The sequence below is a fragment of the Saccostrea cucullata genome, unplaced genomic scaffold (genome assembly GCF_032062105.1).
Source record: "Saccostrea cucullata isolate Sc308-1 unplaced genomic scaffold, CSIRO_AGI_Scuc_v1 ctg5343, whole genome shotgun sequence".
Classification (NCBI taxonomy): Eukaryota; Metazoa; Mollusca; class Bivalvia; order Ostreida; family Ostreidae; genus Saccostrea; species Saccostrea cuccullata.
In genome coordinates this window covers 102,006-123,341 of record NW_026923279.1, presented here as the reverse complement: position 1 = coordinate 123,341, position 21,336 = coordinate 102,006, and the positions used below count along the sequence as shown (strand labels likewise).

General features: G+C 30.9%; 2 protein-coding genes across 3 annotated transcripts; one reads left to right on the top strand and one right to left on the bottom strand.

Moving 5' to 3' along the window:
• Positions 1–429: 429 nt before the first annotated feature.
• Positions 430–6,921, top strand: LOC134263657 (fibrinogen-like protein 1). Of its 2 annotated transcripts, XM_062746031.1 has the most exons (5): positions 430–927; positions 2,154–2,293; positions 2,610–2,706; positions 3,034–3,078; positions 6,416–6,921. In XM_062746031.1, exons 1-5 carry the CDS (start codon positions 480–482, stop codon positions 6,670–6,672), a joined length of 987 nt encoding a protein of 328 aa, XP_062602015.1. In that variant the 5' UTR covers positions 430–479; the 3' UTR covers positions 6,673–6,921. The 2 variants fall into 2 exon arrangements, with proteins under 2 accessions (XP_062602015.1, XP_062602016.1); XM_062746032.1 differs by lacking the exon at positions 3,034–3,078.
• Positions 6,922–11,427: 4,506 nt separating this feature from the next.
• Positions 11,428–19,022, bottom strand: LOC134263656 (uncharacterized). The gene is made up of 8 exons (XM_062746030.1): positions 18,919–19,022; positions 17,583–17,625; positions 15,894–16,058; positions 14,627–14,728; positions 14,472–14,520; positions 13,755–13,867; positions 13,463–13,537; positions 11,428–12,841 (listed from the first exon to the last, which is right to left on the bottom strand). Exons 1-8 carry the CDS (start codon positions 18,940–18,942, stop codon positions 12,468–12,470), a joined length of 945 nt encoding a protein of 314 aa, XP_062602014.1. The 5' UTR covers positions 18,943–19,022; the 3' UTR covers positions 11,428–12,467.
• Between the last annotated feature and the right edge of the window lie 2,314 nt (positions 19,023–21,336).

The following is a 21,336-nucleotide window of genomic DNA, read 5'->3' as shown; positions in this document are numbered from 1 at the left end:
AGACAATTTTCTTCCATTTTTTCCTTCGGAAAAAATCTTCAAATATCTCATATTTTCAAAGTAAACGTCAAGCGGAGTAATACGTTTTTGACGTAACTCATTGTGACGCCGTCAAGTTATGTTATACAAAATGGATAAAACCGTTTAACCAATCAAATGACGTGTAACAGCTAAAATTAATTTTTTTCATTTAAAAATTCACTGTAAAAAGTGAAGAGCTTCAAATCCTATAGTATGTATCATTTTCAAACTCCAATGGAGAAAAACAAGGTAAAGTCTGTAAGACGAAACGTCCCTTATAATAAGTTTATCTTTCTATACATGAAATATCAGGTTTTGTCATATGTTATTATGATAAGACTCGGTTGCTTTTGGGAAATTTGCCAAGCATATGGTTATATTTATACCGTATCTCATCTCGGAGCGAAACATAACGGGTTTTATTCCTTCTGTAGCATCATCACCTTTAAATGTAAATAATGAAGTCTGTATTTCTGTTTATATATTCTATAGCAATCTGTAAAGCTAGGGCGGCTTCCTTGTTAACCGGTACGGAAGATACAGACTCTTCGGTTTTAGTACTTGACAGACGTGAAATGAAGGACATTGATGTTCTACGACAGCTCATAAACCAGGAAACTCTCATCCGTATAGCAGTGGTCAAGAATTTAAATGCAGTAATTGAAGACGTTAGTTATCTGAAGCGTAGTATACAATCTGCAGAAACAATAATCTCAACTTTACAACAGGATATAGAAACGTTGAAAACTCAAAGTGGTACGCCTAGTCAGGAGCAGACGAGAGACGACAAGAAATGTTCGATGAATGTTCAACAACAGATTCAGAAAGTTGAGGAAAAGCTGAAAGAAGATATTGCCGATATCTATGAAATTGTAAATAACAGGACATTGCCAATAGCCGAAAAAGGTAATTCTCTATGTGTGTAAGGGTGTGTATGTGTGCAGGTTTTTTGCAAAATTAAAACTCAAAATCAAAACTAAAATTGAAACTGGCGTATCCGAATTTCTAAATTTTTAAATATTTTTTTAGATTTATTTTCATATGCTTCCTAGATTTAGATTTAGATTTTTTTTATTTCCACATATAGTAAAATTGTCACCGAAAGATAACAAAAAAAAACATTACAAAACAGAAGGTTTTGATTCTTGACTCTAAAAGAAAATAAAACTGTTTACAGATTTTCATGCTCAAATCTGAACTACATTTAAGATTTGAATACTTTAAAAGCTTAAATAATTATACTTTTTATGAAAATCAAATTTAATAGATATATCTTAAAACTTAGCTTCTTGATAATTACTTTAACTTACATCTGATTTTTTTCTTCAATCTTTTTTTTTTTTTGCTTGTGTAAAAAGTTACTAAAAATATAACTAAATCAAGTGTTCTACAATATTTTAGAGAGCAGAAAAGATGACAACTTCATACGCATAAGATGCAAGAAAAAAATAATTTGAAACCAAAATTGCAGATGCAGAACATTTTGAAAATACCACATATATTTTGTAGTTTAAACCATTTCTTGCTAGAATTTATCAAATGTAAATGTAGATTTTTGACATCATAAAAAGGAAGAACACTTTTTTGGTCGTACATCTGCAATTGCATACGCCGCCATTCCGCCAAAAATATGCATGTAGTTTCTGCTATTTTTTAAACTCAGTTTACCAATATTATTTAAAGTTGTGCAATTGTGATGAGGAAAGAAAACATATTATCTTGTAAATTTCTTACATCTAAATATATAAGACATACAAGCAAAAATATTTTGAATAAATCATCTTCCTTAAGATTCTGCTCCGATTTTATTTCTATTATTCACTACTTGAGAGATGCTTTTGCTCGTCTTGTTTTAATCTTATAAACTTCGCAAACACTTTCAAATTGTTTTAATACCATTCAAAAATTCTCTTCAACTCCCAAGGTGTTTCTTTTTTTTTTTAATTTGAGGGTTTTGATTTCTATTGAAAATAGAAACTAGAAATAGATTTTATAATAATGGCATTGTACATGTATTTTGAATTCGTGTGATACTAGAAAAGAACTTGAATGAAATCTTAAGCTATACGGAATACATACTCGTTGTTCACTTTTTGATACCATCTACATTTTTATGTCGTTTTTAAATATAGGCATTAAACTTCAGAGGGATTGCCATTACCTATATCGACTTGGAAACACAGAGTCTGGCATATACGATATAAATCCGTTTGATAACGAGACGAGAGTCACAGTGTACTGTGATATGGAAACAGGGGGAGGGGCGTGGACAGTAAGATTTATCTCCCTTGCTTTTAAATTCTGGAATTAAAATAATAAATAAGTAAAAGAAAAAAAAAAACAGCAGAAAAATATGTCTACGCAACTTTAAGTTAATATATTCCTGCTTATACTGTCATAAAAAAATGCTGCATTTAAATCACAAAAAAGAACTATATTGAAACTTTGCCTAGTCAGTACAAAAAAGTAAAAAAAAAAAAAAAAGAAAAGAAAAACTAGAATATAAATAACGGGCTTTAAAAAATATGATTATAATATGATGATAAATAAGAAGAGCGGAACTTTTATGCAAATCTTGGAATTTTTAGGTAATCCAAAAACGGACTAGTGGAAGAGTGAAGTTTAACCAGAAATGGTCCGTGTATAAAACAGGATTCGGAAACGCAGAAGACTCTTATTGGATAGGTAATATCTTGTTGACGTCCCTTGACAAATGGCTGAGAGTCATTTTTGTCTTAGACATAACAATATTATATAATCGTATGTATTTTGCTCACGGATGTCTACTCTTTATAATGTTCAATTCATTTTTGGTCATACAACATATTTGGTATAACTATGTATTTTTAACATTTATATTTAACCTTTCTCCACAATATTATCTTTAAGGAAATGAGGCTATCCACAAGCTTACCAAGGGGAAATAAACATCTCTTTTTATCTCCATTAAATTAAAAAATGGAACAAACTTATATGAAAAATATATACAGTTTTCTATCTCTGATGAAGCAGATAACTACACACTTTCTCTTGGACGGTCAGCTGGAGGAACCTTAGGTAAATGAGATGTAGAATGTGTTAATATTATAAATGTCCAGATAAAAGTTGAGAGAGAGAGAGAGAGAGAGAGAGAGAGAGAGAGATTGTAAAAATGAGACATTATGCTTTTTAAATTTTAACTCTCTGTAATGTTTACCGATAGCAAAATTTTTTCACTTCATTTTCTTAATCTTAGATAATAATCGCTATCAAACAAATGAATTTTAACAAATGTTCTGTTCTCTCATCATGTCAAACTAATGAAAATTCTTATAAGAACAATAACTGTCAAAGAAGATCCATGGCTAACGTCAATTTTAACGAAAACAGAATGGCATGAACTGGAATTTTTATGCTATATTTTTTCTCTATATTTATTTTTTTTCAATTTGTGTCACTTGTGTTAACTATTTATTTCCTTTTAGGATCATTCTCTATAAGGTTGTTTTGCGGCCTACAATGACTTCAAATTTTCAAATAGTATCTTTTCACTTAAAAATTGCATGAATCAGTGGGCTTATGTTCCAATTTAATGATAAATATTGATTGGTAAATGATAAAATATTATTTGTTATGATAAAGGGTCACAAAGTAAGGTACTATCGCTCCGTTCTATCATTAGAGTAATGGGTAAACTCAGGAGGGTGGCTGTTTTAGATAAATTCTAAGCATGTCATAACCACCTTTAACCAACACCAAAATTTGGATGTATTCTTTTCATAAACATGAAAAGTGACTTCCAAATTATGAACTTGGTAAAAGTGGTTATTACCTGTAAATAAATACTTTTAACATAAAGTTAATGATATTTGCAGAAAAAGCTAACTACTCACAATGAAGGATATCATTTTATGCTGATTATTTCCTTTCACGATTTTTTTTTAGAGTAAATTTTAGATTTATTTATTAAGAATTAGTATAAGCCATGCATATATACTAAAGAATTGTCAGCCTTTTAATTTAACAAATCTTAAATTAAAGGACTAAGAAGACTGGAGGTCATGAATTTACAATATTGGAGACGTCTCGTTGAAATGTCTGCTTGTAATTCCTAAAAAAGCTTTTTTACCGACAAAACGGCGTAAATAAAGTTATCCATTATATAGAAGATATCTATATTGTATGATTTGATATTGACTTTATCCAACGAGTTGAATTGGTGTATATATTCGCAAGGATTGCCGAGCGAATATACGCCATTTCAAAGAGTTGGATAAAGCCAATATCAAATCACACAATTATAGATGTTCTATTAATATCATACGACTTTCGTTTTAACAGAACTTTGAGACTTCTCCTGCGAAGATGATGACGTATAACTTGATGACGTAGAACCGTTGATGTTCATATGTCTCGAAAGAAAGTAGATCGTGTTCAAAATGTAGAATTTTTGCTATCCGCGTCTTTGAAAACATTATGTGACAATTGCTTGAGCTTTACATGAAACGAACTTCTGACTGAAAGTTGTAAGGACCATGGGATCGTGAAAATAAACTCTTTGGACGATGGCAGTACAAAACTTGTTAGGCAAGGCTAGGGGCCTACTTGTAGATTCATTGTTGATCCATAGTAAGATACACTTAGATAACTAGGTAGGCATACGTAGTATAATATAAGAAAACATTATTGTAAATGTTTAAGGAATCTTATGACAACAAATTAATTGTTAGGCTTTACTTTCTCCGAAAACGATTTAAAGGGGTGGGGTGGGGGGTAACATCTGCCTTCAGGTAGCCAATACAGGTTCCTTGATAAAAATAAATTACTTCTTTGATATATAAGAGTCTTTTTCTTGCTGTTAATGATATTATCGTTCTTCATCATTCATTTTATTAGGGCAATAATTTTCACAAATATGTTTTAATAAAATAAAATCTTGAAGAGAGGGATCGTGTCAAAACCGGAAGTGCTATTGGTAAATCATATACCTGTCAATAAAGCATAAGTTTATCTAATGGGCTGTATTCATAACACGCATGAGATAAAATTACTTATCTATATAATGATAGTTTAGTTGATCTATCTATGCTACTTCGTTCTGTTTCCTTATGAGCACTGTATATATTCTTTGAATTCCCTTATGAGTACTATATACCTCGTAATTGTTTGAGAAATGGTGAAAAATATATTTGTTGTAGCGGTAAGGTGCATTTTCCATTTTCTTGGCGTACAGGTATAACTCTCATAGATAGGGAGGGAAAGCTGATGGGATGGATTTATAACAAAAAAAAAATCTCGTCTCGAACTTTTAGAAGGACACCTCTTTTTTAAAAATATAATATCAAAACGACCTATGCCATTTACTTTTTATGCTTGAAACTCATATGTAGGATAGGAATTCTCACTTCCTGTGTTAAACACCGTGGATGTTTTAAGCTACAGTGGGAAAGAGACTGAATTTAACCTTCAAGTTTCAAGAGTGCGAAACGAGCATCAAAAGCTACTCTATTTTCATGCAATGTCGTTTGAAACGAGGGTGAGGTTGTTTCTCAACTTTCCTATATTGGTATATATATTATTTATTTAAGATGGCATTTTAATTAACCCTGAAACATGAGTAATTCAATAAAATCAAAGCAATTTTTCCTAGAAATATATACTAGTATTTCAATGCACCTACTCTGATTTTTATGCAATGGCTATTCACATGTATAGTCAAAATGTACTCGCATTGATATGTTTATAATGCTAATCAATTTCTTTTTATTTGTTGCAAGTATTGAATTTATTCTTTTAATTACAATTTCCGTTTTATTTAATAGCAATCAAAATCCACTTAGTGCTTTCAACATTTGATGCATAACTTATATAGTTCAATAGAAACTTAGAAAACTCGTTTCTTACATGGCCATTTTATGCTTAAAATATGTACTACGTCTATAGAAATTATATACAATTACAATATTAACTTATATAATGTGATTTTTTTTTCATAACGTGCTTATCAAACCCTTTTTCAGCATCATACGGTGTGCATTTTGTTAAGATTTACATTCAAAATACGCAAAATTTGAATTCATCAAGATTCTTCTCATAAAAAAAAAATATATTGAGCTTGAAATTAAAACTTCGAATGTATTTCCGACATAAATAAACAATTTTTGATTATTTGCATTCAGAAACATGCATAGAAACTTGATGCGTATAGACCTACCCTCATTCTTTCTTAAACCGACGGTCATTTGTGATCTCTGAATCACGTGACTTAAGTGATCGATGCTTACAAACATACATCAAAATCATTAAATAGAATGATCATAGTAACATAAAATCACATTTTAAAGTGATTTTATCGTAGGCCGGAAAAGGGCCTTATAGAAAATCAACCTTTCAACATGTTCTTTACATTTTACAGGCGACAGCATATTACACCCCGGGAAGTCTGGAGCTGAACTGTCTGGAATGCCTTTTAGTACCGTGGACAGAGATAATGACAGACATTTTTCGATGAGCTGTGCTGGTATTCACGATGGAGGCTGGTGGTTTAACTTCTGTGGTGATGCCTTCCTTAACGGCCTTTGGTCTTCTAACCGCTGGCTCTATCCATGGTATCCTACAGTCAAAGATGCCAGAGAGGTAACGGAGACGCTCATGATGATAAAACCCAACTAACTGTGTCTCATATTGTACTTTGAAGAAAAAACTCACTGAAGATACCATGTAGTATCATTTGTAAATTGAATAGCTATAGTACATGTACATATACAAACAAATTGCGATATCATTAACAGTCGATTTAATGTTTTTTTTTCTTTCTAATTTTTCATAAGGTATTGTTCTTATAATTTTAGGGAGTACATGTTGTAATTGTTGTTATTAGTCTTATCATATATAAAGTGATTAAACCAATAAATCAACCCATTTTTCATGCATGAATCTAGATCATTCAATGAACATTCAGTTTACTGAATAATAAAGTCTCGTCATCTGAGATTTTCTTCAGAATGTTCTGAAATTTAAAAATTGCTTGACAATCTCCCACCCTTTTATAGTGCCAATAAGTGTAAATGAATGTTAAAATTCACAGTAAATTCTATATAATACACGAAATTGATTGTCTCAAAATTCTGTGTTAATGGACATTATCATAATTATGAATTTTTATTAATCATTTACTTTTGTAAGGGAATTTATTTAGATAACGAACATTTTTCAAGCTCAAAAGTCCAACAGAAAATACTATATAGGAGAAAAAAAAACCATGGATCTCCATAACAGCAGAGGTTGGATTAGGTGCCATAGAGATGTGATTATCCCCTTCATACCGGTCACACCTGCCGTGTTCTCCTTGTAATGACCGGGAAATAACCTATAAAATCCGTGGAAAACTCAGTGTGTAAATAATGGTCTAACAATTAGCACTAGAAATTTACGTTTTAAATAGACTGGTTGGCTCAGATTTTATTTTATATTTTACATTAGGTTTTCAGATACTTCTAATTTTTGCACAAGTCAAAAACACTACAACAATATTTAGACTTTAGTTTTTTCACCTGGATTTTCACAGGAAACATTTTTTTAAGGAAATGAGATAGTATTGATTCTCCACATTATAATGATGTTTGAAATAGGACTTATGCGCTATGGCCGATTAATTTGTTTATAGACACATTCATTTTAGGTAATCTATCATTAAGTCAAATGCTGACTTTTTTCGTAGTAAATAATATGCAATGATTTCCGCACTGAATTGTAAGAGGATTTTTTCCCCACTATTTCTCGATATCAACAAAGAGCACAATTGGGTGAAAGCAGTTGGCAGGGGATGCTTAGTATTCCATGGCAGTTGATTTTACCACTGATATTTTGGAGATCCGTATTTGCTCTGTTTCAAAATTGATATTGTATAATGGACGTTGGGCTTGAAAGCTCTTCCTTATCTTCAAATATTTTGTCTTAGAATCATGGATCCGCTTTTATGCATTCTTTACAAATTTAATTTGTTTGTAATTTTTTTTCTGATTAGTCACTGTGAGCTATCAACAACTTATTTAATTTTAGTTGCTTTAGAAATGAAATGAACTTAACAAATGTAACATTTCCGCATCAATGGTGAGTAAACCCAAGCTTTTATTGTTATAACAAATATTATAAAAGAAACCTTTTATTAAATATGACATTGGAATATATTGCTTTCTTCTAAATGCATGGTACACTATTAATAATGTAATAGATAAAAACATTGTTTCTTTTTAAAAGTTACACATTTATGGTGACTTCTTTTTCCGACTGCAATCTGGCTACTTCTGTATGTACTTAACTACTCTCTGCTCAAATATTTGTAATTTTCGTCGATCACTTTTTGATCGATCAGTGTAATTTTTTTTTTCTTAAGAAATATTTTATTATTAATGAAAAGCTGTCAATAATGCGGGACATTTTTTGCAATTCAAACTGTATCAAAATTATAAAATGCATGTTTATTTTGAAATAAATAACACATAAAAAGTTGATTAATTCAATGTGTAACAAAAAATGGAAAAGTGTAAATGACAAATTGACTGAGCTCTGACACTCAACCATTTCTTCAGATCTTTCAATGAATATTCAGTTAAATGAATAATGTTTCTGTCTCATAATGTCAGATTTTCATCTAAACAATATTTTCACCGTTCACGGTAGCTCAGTAGGTTGAGTGCTCGCTCCTTGATCGGGAGGTCGTGAGTTCGTATCTCGGCCGCAACTGAACTAAGTCGATAAAAAAAAATGGGTAGCAAATGTTCCTTCGCCATGTGCTCGGCACTTTGAAGTGAAAGTTGCGGGTCCTTCGGATGAAACCTAAAAAACTAAGGCCCCATGTTAACGGCAGGTATTGGCAAGATAAAGATCCCTCACTGCTCAATGGCCCTAAGTTCCGAGTAAAGGTCAAACTTTGAAGCCCTTCACCGGCATACGGTGATGTCTCCATATGTTTTAAAAAATATTAAGAGGGTCGTTAAACAATATACAATCAATCAATCAATCTAAATATTTTCAAATCAAAGATTTCCTTGACAAACAATGGGTATTTGATAATCAATAATTGAAGTTTGTCGAAATTAATTGAATGCAATTTTATCAATTGTATTCAATATATGTTTAATTTGTCATATTTTTATACTGCCTTCTCTTCAGAAAGAGTATTAATGATATCATATTTCGTAAGACATTGGATATTGTCACCAGAGACAAATTAAAACAATTATAGCTTTGTCAAAATCATTTTGTTTGTGTACATAGGAGTAATACAAATGAATAAAAATAAGAATTGTGTCTGATAATGGTAACTACATTGATGAATATAAAATTTAATACATATTCACATTAACGATCATATAACTTGTGTAAATTTATGTGTGAAAAATAATTAGAGATTTCCTCATGAGTTAGTCATAATAATTTCTTTTTAAAAGAATAACCAAGGCCTTTTTTCAATGAATTGAAGTTTGTGAACCTTTATTTATTAATAAAATATCTAAGAAAGACGTTTCTTCACTACGCATATTTTTTTTATCAGTTTTTATCCTACTCATCTGATTTTTAAGATCAATAGCTTACCGACAACATGTTCCGCTATAACCAGGAAACTTATGAGAGCTCGAGGTTTCATTTGTTTCATTGTGCTGTTTTTAAGCAATTTGGTTTTGATGTTTTTTTGAAGGTCCAAAAAGAAACTTTATTTTTATCTAAACCTACAATAAATGTATGTTTTGCGATTCAACTGTTCATTATGTAACTTCAGTTTCTACTCTTAGTGTCAGATGTCCCTTTTTATTCAGCATTACGTCGGCCCTAGTGAATTAATAAAATAATGCAAACAACATAAACAACCCCCACCCCTAAAAAAACTTTATGCTGAATTCCTGAAAAAAAATGGTGGTGAAGACCGTATTTTTCAAAGCATATCAACAATAATTCACGTCAACATCTGTTTTCTATTGAGTTTATTTTCATAGTCCAGACTCGACAGTGTCTTTTCCTTTAGTGATGTTTTTCCTATATCCTCTTGATTTACATGTTCTTTCCAGGACTCAGAAAATGTAAATCCATGTGTCAACTTAATACAGTGATTAGATTGGCATGTGTCAGCAGATTTTTATCTATACACCATACAAAGGATGAATGATACCGAAAGTGATCACACAAAAACACTAGAAATCATAGCCTTTTGTCAGTGGTTCAAAATTACATAGCAGTGAAAGGTTAGGAAACTCATCAGTATCTAGTTGTATTATTTGGAAAATTATATCCATAATTGGATATCTTACTATCCTCCTTTTCCCGAAACCAGAATTAAATCACAATATTTTTTGGCATTCATAATTAATAGAAATACATAAAGTTTAAACCAATCTATTTTTTTTCAGTTGGTGTTGTTTAAATTGATTAGTTGAAAAGTCATTAGTTTCTCATCTGTGTTATTAATTTTACTTCAGAGACTCTTTTTTTCATAATCGCTTAACTATATGTTTTCTTAATTGTTCATTGTATAATTAGTAAATTCAGTAAGATACTAAAAAAATGAAAATAAACCACTCAGCAAAAAGTTAAAACATAAATACTAAATAAATCATTTACACGGCATTCGTTACAACCTTGTGTCAACTTTATATTGAAGTATAGAGCAGCTGTGCTAGAAAAAACGTAACAAGGTACGTAGCTGACCACGCTGTTTTTCAGGCACTGCACTTTCTCATTTTCCGATGTGCTTCGTATCGGATTTTTTATCTTACGTAAAATCTGTAAAATAGATTAGCATTTTCTTTGAAAATATATCGCATGGTTCTATCTTAATGTAGTCCTACAACCTACATATGTAATTAATGACGAATTAAGTGTTATTAATATTTGGTATACATATTATGAATAAGTTGATTTTGAGAAGATGCAATCCCGATACGACATTGATAGTACCTTATCACCCAATTTTTGAAAAAAATATAAATGCAAATTTGATGCTTACATAAATATAGTTTCCTTTTTTGGAAAGTTTACTTTCATTTCAGTCCCATTCATACGACTCTGCAAAATATGCTATGCATAAGAGTTAAGTGGCATTCTCCAAACGAATGAAAGGACAGTGAAATTTGTCAAAACAATAGAAAACGATAACTAAATTTTCGTGTTCATAAGTATTCACATTAAAATGATTATTTGTAGTACTTTGAAAAAAATCAGATTTGATTGAAGTTCAGACCAACTTACTCTCTAACAGTAATTGATAGTCGACTTTCTACATATTCAAAATTGTTTTTAGCCTGAACATACTGAACATACATATAAATAGTGAAAATCTTGGTAATAATGCGATACCATTTCAGTAAAACTTTATTTCAACGAATATTGTTTTTAATTTTTTCATATTTATCGATAAATATAAAAAATATTAAAAATAACTGCAAAATGTTTTTTTTATTCAAAGCAAATATTTCACATGTTTCAAGTAGATAAAGAAGCTGTTTACAGGTAAATGTAGGCTAAAGCTAAGCCCACATTCAAGGCATCTTCGTGTTCTACATAAGAGATGTTCTTCGGCCACAACACTCCACTCTTCAAGAATGCAGAAATTGAAAAAAAGAAATGGAAAAATGACTTTTTTTAATGTAATCCTCCTCGTTTGCAGACCTCTTACAAGAAATGTGTCTTGCGTCGGTCTAAGTCCTTCCTTTTTTGTGTTTCATGTCTACTCAAAGGATGCTCAGACCATTTATTCTCAACCCAGGTTCCCTGAAGTCTTTCATGAATTTTATCGATCAAAGAAGGGTCTATTTGAATAGTATACCTCTCTTTTTTTTCGACCCCTTCGGACGAAGCAGCTGAAGTAATGCATCAATGTTGCAAACGCGTATCATTTCGTCAAGATATGACTCAAAACAGACATGAAATGCACATATATACAGAAAATTATGCCAAAATACAAGAACGTTTTGAGAAGAACCGTTGTCTTTATTGTCTTGATTGTCCGACCACATCGAAGCAAGTTTTGATTTATTTATTGTTTTTGTGTATTTCTGCAATTTCTCCGAATCGACATCGTTTTGAAGGCAATCTTTTGCTACGCCGAACTCCTGTTCAAATTCATCCCTAATTTCATACTGATCGTAATACCCGTAAAAAACTATATAAAGAATTAAATTAAAGAGCATTTCATCATTTGATTTTGTATCTCGTATATGTTTTTTTAATGCTTCCATAGGTCCTATTTCTTTTGACAAAAATCCGTTTATCATACTACGATCTATGTCCATCAGAGTAACCATCAAAGGTATTCCAATATGTGTAAAAGAAATATCTTTAAGATCCCCAATTGTTATAGATTTACATCTACAGTTAATAATAGAACAATTGGTCTGTGTCAATTGAAGTCTGTTTGTATCATTTTCCTACTTAGATTTTGAGAAATTATCCAGTGATAAAGTTTCGTGTTCTCAAAAATTTATTTTATATTTCCTTAGTTTTTCCTTTAGGTCACTTCGAATTCCAACGATAAACTTGACATTTGGCGCAGAAGGATTATCATAAGAAATTATTTTTTTCAGTCTACTTTTTGCAATTGTATCCTTCATCTCACAGGGATTATAATTCCACAAGCCACCCCACCCATCTATAAAGTTTACGGTTTCTTTCGGAAATTCTTCTGGAAAGTCTAAATAATGATAAAAACAGGGTTTCATTCCTTTGTCCTTTGCAAACGTTGTCACGATATCTTTCCCAGTGGTAGAAACTGAATTACCGAGTTTTCCAACAACATAGAGTAGCTTTCCAGAGACGAGGGCTGCAACTCCATTGATGACGAATTCATCTGAATAATAATAGGTATGTTGTAACCATTATCAAACTTTATTTCCAATAAAATACCTGGGGGTATTTTCTGTTTTATACAAATGTAATAATGCTTTAAATTATTGCTTTGAAATAAAAACATGGGGAAATATCTTTGTCCGAACAATATCTTCTTCTTGATTATTCTTCATTGGAAGTAAATTTATATTAAAACTCAAAAGACTATTTACACTTTACGAAAAGACGTTGCCAACAATCATATATTGAACTTTTTGAAAAATAAAAAAAAAATTCAGGAATTTTCATAAAACTTGGACGTAAAACATAGTCACATACATATATTTGTATTTCGCTAAAAGAATTGAAAATTATTTAAAAAAAAAAAGATTAAAAAAAAAATCACATTTTCAATGACTTTATCTTTAAAAAATACAATTGAATATTGATTAAAAATCAAAAATTTATTCTTGCAAAATATAGCCCCCGAGAGTTAAAAGGTCAATGGATTTTTTTTTTACCTGGAGACATATAACTACCTTTTAAGATCACTGATATACATACTGGTTTATACGGTAAGTGTATATGCAGCCAAAACACATGTTAATTCAATCATCCGGATTTAGAAATCAATTACTTTTACCTTGTTCATGGTTATGTGTAACAAGCTCCACAATTTCCTCGGAATTGCCAATCTCGAGTGTTGTATTGCCTCTATCTAAAATATCAATTTCTCTCTTTATCTTTACTATTTATGTTAGGCTAGTGTTAAAATTCCAGTAAGTATTCTGTCTACAAGACAAATTAAGCATAAACATGTACGTATATGTGTAGTTGTTTAAAGAATTTGAATTCGCAAGGTACAAAGAGTATGCCCTTTTGACTTCCTGACTTTATTTTCTGACAGGCAAATGAAGTGTTATAAGGATATATACTATTATGCCTCCTTCTAGCGATGACAAAAAAAGAAGTTATACAAAGAGCAATGAGCATAAGTGAAATTCCAATTCCAAGTATCAACCCAAGGTTTATTCCACTTTCCCCTGACCTGTAAATGAGAATTCAAAATCAAAATATAATATACACGTACTTGTATCGACAATCATAAAAGAAAATTTTGCCATTTAGAAAAATGCTTTTTGTCTTGTTTTAGTTTTCTATTTGGTTTGCCAGGATTAATCCTATGTGTCCTTTTAAAAAAAATGTTTAATATTTCTTGATTAGTTTGAGTATTCCTAAAGGATTCTAAAATAAAATTTCATTTAATTGAAGGTGAAAATAATATCAACGTCAAACGTTTGGATTTTCTATCAACAGTCTTTGTCTGTGCATATGGGATACAGAGATATGTCGTATTTAAAAATTAAACAGATAAAAAGGGTGCAAAAAAGGTATCATGCTATGAAATTGAAAATCGCATTTGATAATAAACAAAATAGCAAAAGACATAATATGTATTGAAAATATTGTCTAATTATTATCAAAATTATTAAATCCTATTACAGATTACCCAAACGCGTGGAAATGTTCGTAAACCTCTTTGAGCATTGTAACAAGGGAATATTGATGTGGGGGCATATGACAAGACACATCAAAGCAATGGACAAAGAAGCAATGCCTTGATAATCATCATGTTGATCCTCTTTTCTTACCCCTCAAGTCCATTATTATTATCTTTTATATCTCCATAGCATATTGGATCTGCAAAGGAAAGGTGATGTCTGTTTAGACTCAGTTTGAGATAGATTAAAAAAGATGCAATTCAATAAATTTTAATTTCAAAAATATGTTTCACAGTGTTTCTTACATTTGTAGACCTCATTACTTCGGTACCTCATTTGTGGACAACCTGTCATATTACATGATCTCCAATGTAAGTAGCCAGTCGTGGTGAATATTGGGCAATATCCTACATATATTAAATACTGTGATATATGGGTTGTTAAGAAAGTTCCGTTCATGATAAAATGTTTGTAAAAATTTGAAAGTATTGCTTAACTGAAGAGATGAATTCTTAAGTCTGACAAAATCACAAGAGGAGTGTGCTTTAGATTTACAGCAATTCATTTATAGCAGGAAAGTATAGTTTTACTTCCATATGAAAATATGTCTAACATATTTAAAGCACACGATTGCAGAAATGCTGGTCATTTTGAGTGTCAATATAGAATAATGTACATTTCTTTCATCATAGCTTATTTACCGTCAGACATGCTGATGAGTGTAGGTATGAGAACGATAAATCACTTTTCAAAAGAACAGATTTGAAAATTTTCACCGACTTGATAATTTTGCATAGTATTTGATAGGAGGTCTCAAAAAGTTCTAGATTCGCGAAAGAGGGAGTTCATCTTTACGTCGCGGGTTCAAATCCCACTGCAGAGACCAGTTCTTCGGATAAGACCGTATATAAACCGAGGTCCCGTGTTGCAGGAGGTGCTGGTACGAAAAAGATCCTTCCTTGCTGAATAATCATGAGTGCCGAGTATATCACAGAATTTCCCGTACTTCATAAGCAAGTGGTAGGGTCTCCATATGAGTGAAACATTTTTAAGACGGACGTTAAATAACATACACTCAACCAATCAATCTTAAAATATGCAGAGTTGTTTACCCAAAAATTGTTAACCTGACAAATATTTCTAAATTCACTTCACTTAAACTTGCCACAACCTTTTTTGTCATTATTTTAAACTGATCAATACTTTCCACCAATCAGCTCTTAAGTCATAAAAAGTTTTTTACAAGAAAATATCTCAGTGCAAATTTAGATTTTAAATTCTGAAATATGAAAGATTTTAGTAGTGTCATGGCTACATCATATAGAAAATATGATAAAAGTAGCAAAGACTTACTACTTAAGAACAAAACGGTCAACCTAGCTGTTCTCTAGCTCAATGAGATGTACGTCGACCCCCCATTCTTTGCAAGTTTTAGTCACTTCACATAAGTACTCCTCCAAAAAATATTTCTAAAATCCTTGCTTAAACTTATTTATACGAGTGTGATACCTTAATTTATACAACGTAATTTTCATTACTTGTAATCAATATAAAAGTTAATATTGTCCCAACCTTCAACTATTTTAGCTACTTCAATACAGCTTTCCCTTCTAGACAGTGCATCCTCCATAAGAAAACAATGGTATTCCTCACTTCCTTGACAAAAGAACTTCTTTGATTTGTTTTCCCATTCTGTTTTATTTAATGGACATTGCAAAATGGACGCTGATAACACGCCTACAATGATAAAAAATACATGAACAAGCATTTGTTTTTTCCTTGAATCCCAACCCTCTTTTCCTGCAACGTCTTCAAATCATTTGTTAATTAATAATAATGAAAGTTCCTAATGATTTGAATGTCAGTTTAATTTAACGGCTGCCAACAATAAAGTAAATTATCAATATTGAGTTGTTTTTTTTTTTTGGAGATCACCTCTAAAAGACAACGTAATATTTTAACAAAAAGGTTATTAGAGGGAGTTTACGTTGAATTCTAGAACCTTAAATCTTTCAGAATAGCAACCTCTTCCTGATGAATGAACCAAGCAAAGAAGGGAAATAGTCAAAATATACGGTTGTTTCAAATTCTTCTAGACGACATTACATTAGCATTATCTTTTAGTCTGAATGTTTTCTTTTACATTTTCTCTATAGTAATTTTATCATGTAATTACTGAATGTCTATTTTTTTTTTATTAAGTGAGTATCAGATTATAGCACCCATAGCAATATTGTTAAAGGCATGTTTAATTTTTTTATGCATTGTCTCTGTGTTCATATTTAAAACAGCTGCAGTCTTTCCTATTTTTTAAATCTCAAATTATTGCAGAAAATTTGAATTCAGTGAGACAAACTTTAAGGAAATGTTCCTTGCATGATCATTACCCTTCTTAAAGTAGATAAATAAATGTTCAAAAGCAAAAGGGATATATTAAGTAATGTAAATCAATGAACAATTTATAGAATCATTAATCTTAAAATCAATACAAGCAACTAGTAAATCACCAGAAAATGTCTAATGGTATCTAAAATAAACTTCTCCACTTAAATATTCTGCTTTAAACAAACATGTTTAAGTATATAAACCTGTGTAAAGAAATCATCACACGGATCGTGTTTACATAACAACGGTTTGCAGCTCTAAATCTGTCTTGCATCTCGACAACTGGAATCTGAGTTTTTGAAGGTCATAAAAAACTTTGTTTAATATTTCAATATTAAAAAAATGAAAAATATTATTTTTTTTTTATAGTCTGCTTGATTTTTTCCACCCATCTCACACAAAGTTTTCTCGAATGCGTGCAATAACAGAAAGAAGCCATAAAACATATGTAGCTTTAGGAGATGAAAGATAAGTGAGCATTACTCCATGAATGTATGCAGTTTTGATAATAAAACGGTTTTTATGCGCCCGGATCGATAAATAGGGATGCATAATTATTATTTTTGACTTGTCTGTTAGTTTCTTCTGCTTATCTGTCTGTTGTCAGCTTTCATCTCAGCCAGAACTTTTGAACCGTAAGAGATAGAGACTTTATATCTGAAATACATACCCCACTTATTAAGCTTTTTCAAATAACACCAAGATCAATGAACTTGTTTTCTTAAAGTGACCTAAAATCTTAATGAAAGCTTTTTTGAACTTGACGTCGGGCGCATAGTGTTTTACAAAAACATCTTTTTTTTAAAGACAAACGTCTCTTTGTCATTTATGTCAGCAATTAATTATTATTGAAAAAAAACAATAAAATGCACATACCTTTCATAATTAGCAGGTACAGAGTGATTACTTGTGAAGACATCTAAAATTATGTTTGAAACAATAGAGGAATAAACAAAATGGAATAAATTACAAAATAAATACAATGAAGAGATTTTGAATATAAATGGAAGACATATAAATTACAAAAACTATTGAAATCTCTCTCTCTCTCTCTCATTTGTTGACACACAACAATTATTGTCCATTAAATTCTGTGAGTAGTTGTTTATCTGATCCCGAAAGATTTTTAATGTATGTTTATTTTCATTATTTTTATGTCACAATCTATTTCAAATGTAGTATTCATTTACTTTTTTCCCAACTCTATCGAAAGCAAAGCTATTGAGATACTTTGAAACATTTAAAACATAAAGCTTTATATTATATATCGGATAATAATGTTAAACAGGTTGGGCACAGTTCTTTTTTGGGGGAAGTATTACTGTAAACGGGAACTATTACTCTTTTCAGTAATAAAAACATTACTCACTTGGGGAATTTTTGTCACATTTTTTAAAAAATGCCTCTAATCCATTTATTAAATAAAAAGTGTATAAAAAATACAATGTGATGTGTTTAATCTTTATCAAACAAACCTCGCTGACTGAAAAATTCGGACCTCCATTGCTGCAGACAAGAGTAAGATGAGATTTAATAATTTTCCCTGTTGATAAATGGTACCAAAAGTATGGAATCTAATAAGGGCATTCATTTCAGGACAAGTTTAAAAGAATGTCGTTTGAAATTTAATATTCCAAATAATTTTTTTTCATCTGTAAAAGAAGCAATGATATTTAAAATTATTATTACGATTTCATTTAAAGAAATAGAATAAAATTAAATTAGACCGAGTAATCTCATGAATGAGTTAACAAGTGCTGAACGTATCCATTATCACAATTTAAACACAGGTAAGCTACCGTAAGAAATCTACATCATACAAATATTTCATCACACTTTTTCAGCTTTTTGCAGCCATAAATATTGCAGTTTTGAGCACACATATATTTAATAGACAATAAATATTAAGAGGATGTGAAAATATTCTTGCACTTTATCTTTTATTCAAAACAAACATGAGAATAGAGGCTAAATGAGTGAACATTCCCGAATTCAGTAATGTTTTCATTACTGAAAAGAGTAATAGTTCCCTTTTACAGTTATACTTCCCCAAAAAAGGAACTGTGCCCAACCTGTTAAAGCGAAAGTAAAATTTTATAAACAACATGTGAAGAAAAATCATATGCAAGTAAATTTCTTTGAGAAATCTGGTAAAATATATATTATTTGCATCAATTTCTCTCTTTTTTATATCTCTCTCTCCAATACTCACTGTTAAAGCGTAGTCCGCGTGCATGGAGGGACAAAAAGAAAAGAAATCGGAAAACCCACTCTTCGCTATGACTCATGCATTCTTTTTACCTGATGTTTTCTTGAATGTACTAGCTGAGATAGATAATAAATCTAAATTTAGAGTCTATTTTTAGGAGACGGTATTTCTTTTTAAATCAAATTGTAAGATTGAAACGCTTTAAAATAGCAACTTGATAAATATAATTCACAGATTTGCAATATCGCAAGCAATTAAGATGATATTCATATCATGTCCATGACTATAGTTCTATTGTTTTTACAAGGGAGGAGGGGGTATTGAAGAAAAAATATAAACAAATTAGTAGTATTAAATAAAAAATAAATAATTTGCTTTCAGTCAAATTTTGTAAAAGTCTTTTTATATTCCATCCCTTCAAAGTTTAAGGCTAATACAATCAATGAAAAAAGTAGGGAATAATAAAATAAACTAAATAATCTCTTCAATTTTTGTTTTATACAGAACTTTTTTTCTTAGAAAGTTTTTCATTATCAGGGTATTAAGATCCTTCAAAATAATGATGCAGTTTGACTAATGAATGCGCAATTTCAAAGTCTGCATTCAAAGTAATGACACATATATTTCATTTAAAAATTACCGAATACTCATGATAATTAATACATGTATATTCATTCTATTGAGACATATGAATATAATAAACAGAATTAAGGATCAAGCTGATGGATTTAAATTCGCATTTATACCGTGTAGAATTATAATTGATTGATTAATTAATGTTTTACGCCGAATCGGCAATATTTCAGCTATATATCGGCGATTTCGAAATTATGGTCACCACTTAAAAATTACATTTCTCTAAGTCGATCAAATTTGAGATAAAATTGTACACACTGTGTCAGCTACTTATAACTTCATTGATGTTGTAGATGCATGTACGAGTAAAGATCAATATTATTATCATATCCAATTCAATTAGAATTGGAGGCTTTTATCGAAGAAAGTGTTAATTTCCCATATTATAAAATCCATAGATCCGCCTATAATCCCTACAATCAATTAGAGTTATTCCCCCTGAGTCAACTTCCGTTAATCCCTTTTCATTCACAGACTATATGAATGAGGTTGGTGCAATTTTAAAGGACAATTTTTTTGCAAATTTAGATATTTAGAAAAATAGTTAATGGGTATAATACATATGGATGTTTTTGTTATCTATTTGGTAGTTGTTTGCTGCAATCAATTTAGGAGTATTTATTCATGATTTCCCGATGCTCCTTGATTTAATAATGATAATTTTTTCTAGCGTCTGTTGTGGCCATTTTGTATTAGCCGACCACTTTGTATATAAGTTTTCATTAAAACAGATTATATGATGTAAGTATGTGATAAGATATAATGATTATCAAGTCAATTATCTTGATCGTTAGGATTTAAATCATATTGCCTTGGCTTAATTAATTTTTCTTTGTTTTATAAAATTGATTCGACACGTTTCAGATTTCTATACCAAGGGGAGATAAAAAAAAATTAGGCTTACTTTATAAAAAGAAATAAGCATGCAAGAATGAAGAGATAATTAATTTAAATTTCTTTCTTACAAATATACAAAACAATATATAAAAACTAATTATTTTCTTTTCTTTTCTGAACACGATCGTCACGATGTCATCGAGAGCTAAGAAGCGCAGAATGGCTCAACCATCAGCGACTGCCACACAGCAGCCAAGTGGTAGTCAGGCTACAGTTAATTCCCAGACATACTCGTCGAGGGCGTCGGCAGGATGTCCAGTACCAATACCACCGACCCAGGCTCAATCAACTTCTGTTGTGACGGAAGTGCAACCCATGTTGACAAGAAGTGCAGGGCCATCCTTTGCACCGCCTACCCCTGGAGCAACAATCTCAACTCCAACAGATGTTGGCACCACCCCTGCTCCTGTCCCATCAATACATATGAATGGTATGAATGTTTCTAGCACAGTCAAACAACGTATTATTAGTGGGCAGTATATTGATTTGGCCACATTGGAAACACCAAAATCAGGGTCTGATGAAAAGAAATTAGTTATAAATAGTATGGGTGAGATAATTTATAAAGATGCCAACCCAAAAAAGGTAGAAAATATTGAGCAATGGACTGACCTTATCCTCATATTTACAAGTGTGTACTTGAGTGCACATCCCGCCAAGACTCTTGACCTACTTAAGTACATACAGACCGTAAGAATGGGTGTTAGCAGAGGGGCTATATCTTGGAAAGAATATGATACGCAGTTTAGGCTGTGCAAAGAGCAAAATCCTGTATCTTCCTGGGGGAAAATTGACTCGGAATTATGGTTAATGTATATGCATTCTGGGCCTGCTTATAACGTAACAAATGCACCCAAACCCAATAATGATAAATGCTACAATTTCAAT

Coding starts and splice junctions, on each gene's coding strand:
- LOC134263657 (XM_062746031.1), top strand. CDS start 480: ATGAAGTCTGTATTTCTGTTTATATATTCTATAGCAATCTGTAAAGCT. Junction 928..2,153: donor ATTGCCAATAGCCGAAAAAG/GTAATTCTCTAT, acceptor TTTTAAATATAG/GCATTAAACTTCAGAGGGAT. Junction 2,707..3,033: donor AGAAGACTCTTATTGGATAG/GTAATATCTTGT, acceptor CTGATGAAGCAG/ATAACTACACACTTTCTCTT.
- LOC134263656 (XM_062746030.1), bottom strand. CDS start 18,942: ATGCACGCGGACTACGCTTTAACA. Junction 17,626..18,918: donor ACGCGGACTACGCTTTAACA/GTGAGTATTGGA, acceptor ACATAATTTTAG/ATGTCTTCACAAGTAATCAC. Junction 16,059..17,582: donor GTACCTGCTAATTATGAAAG/GTATGTGCATTT, acceptor TTATCATTGTAG/GCGTGTTATCAGCGTCCATT.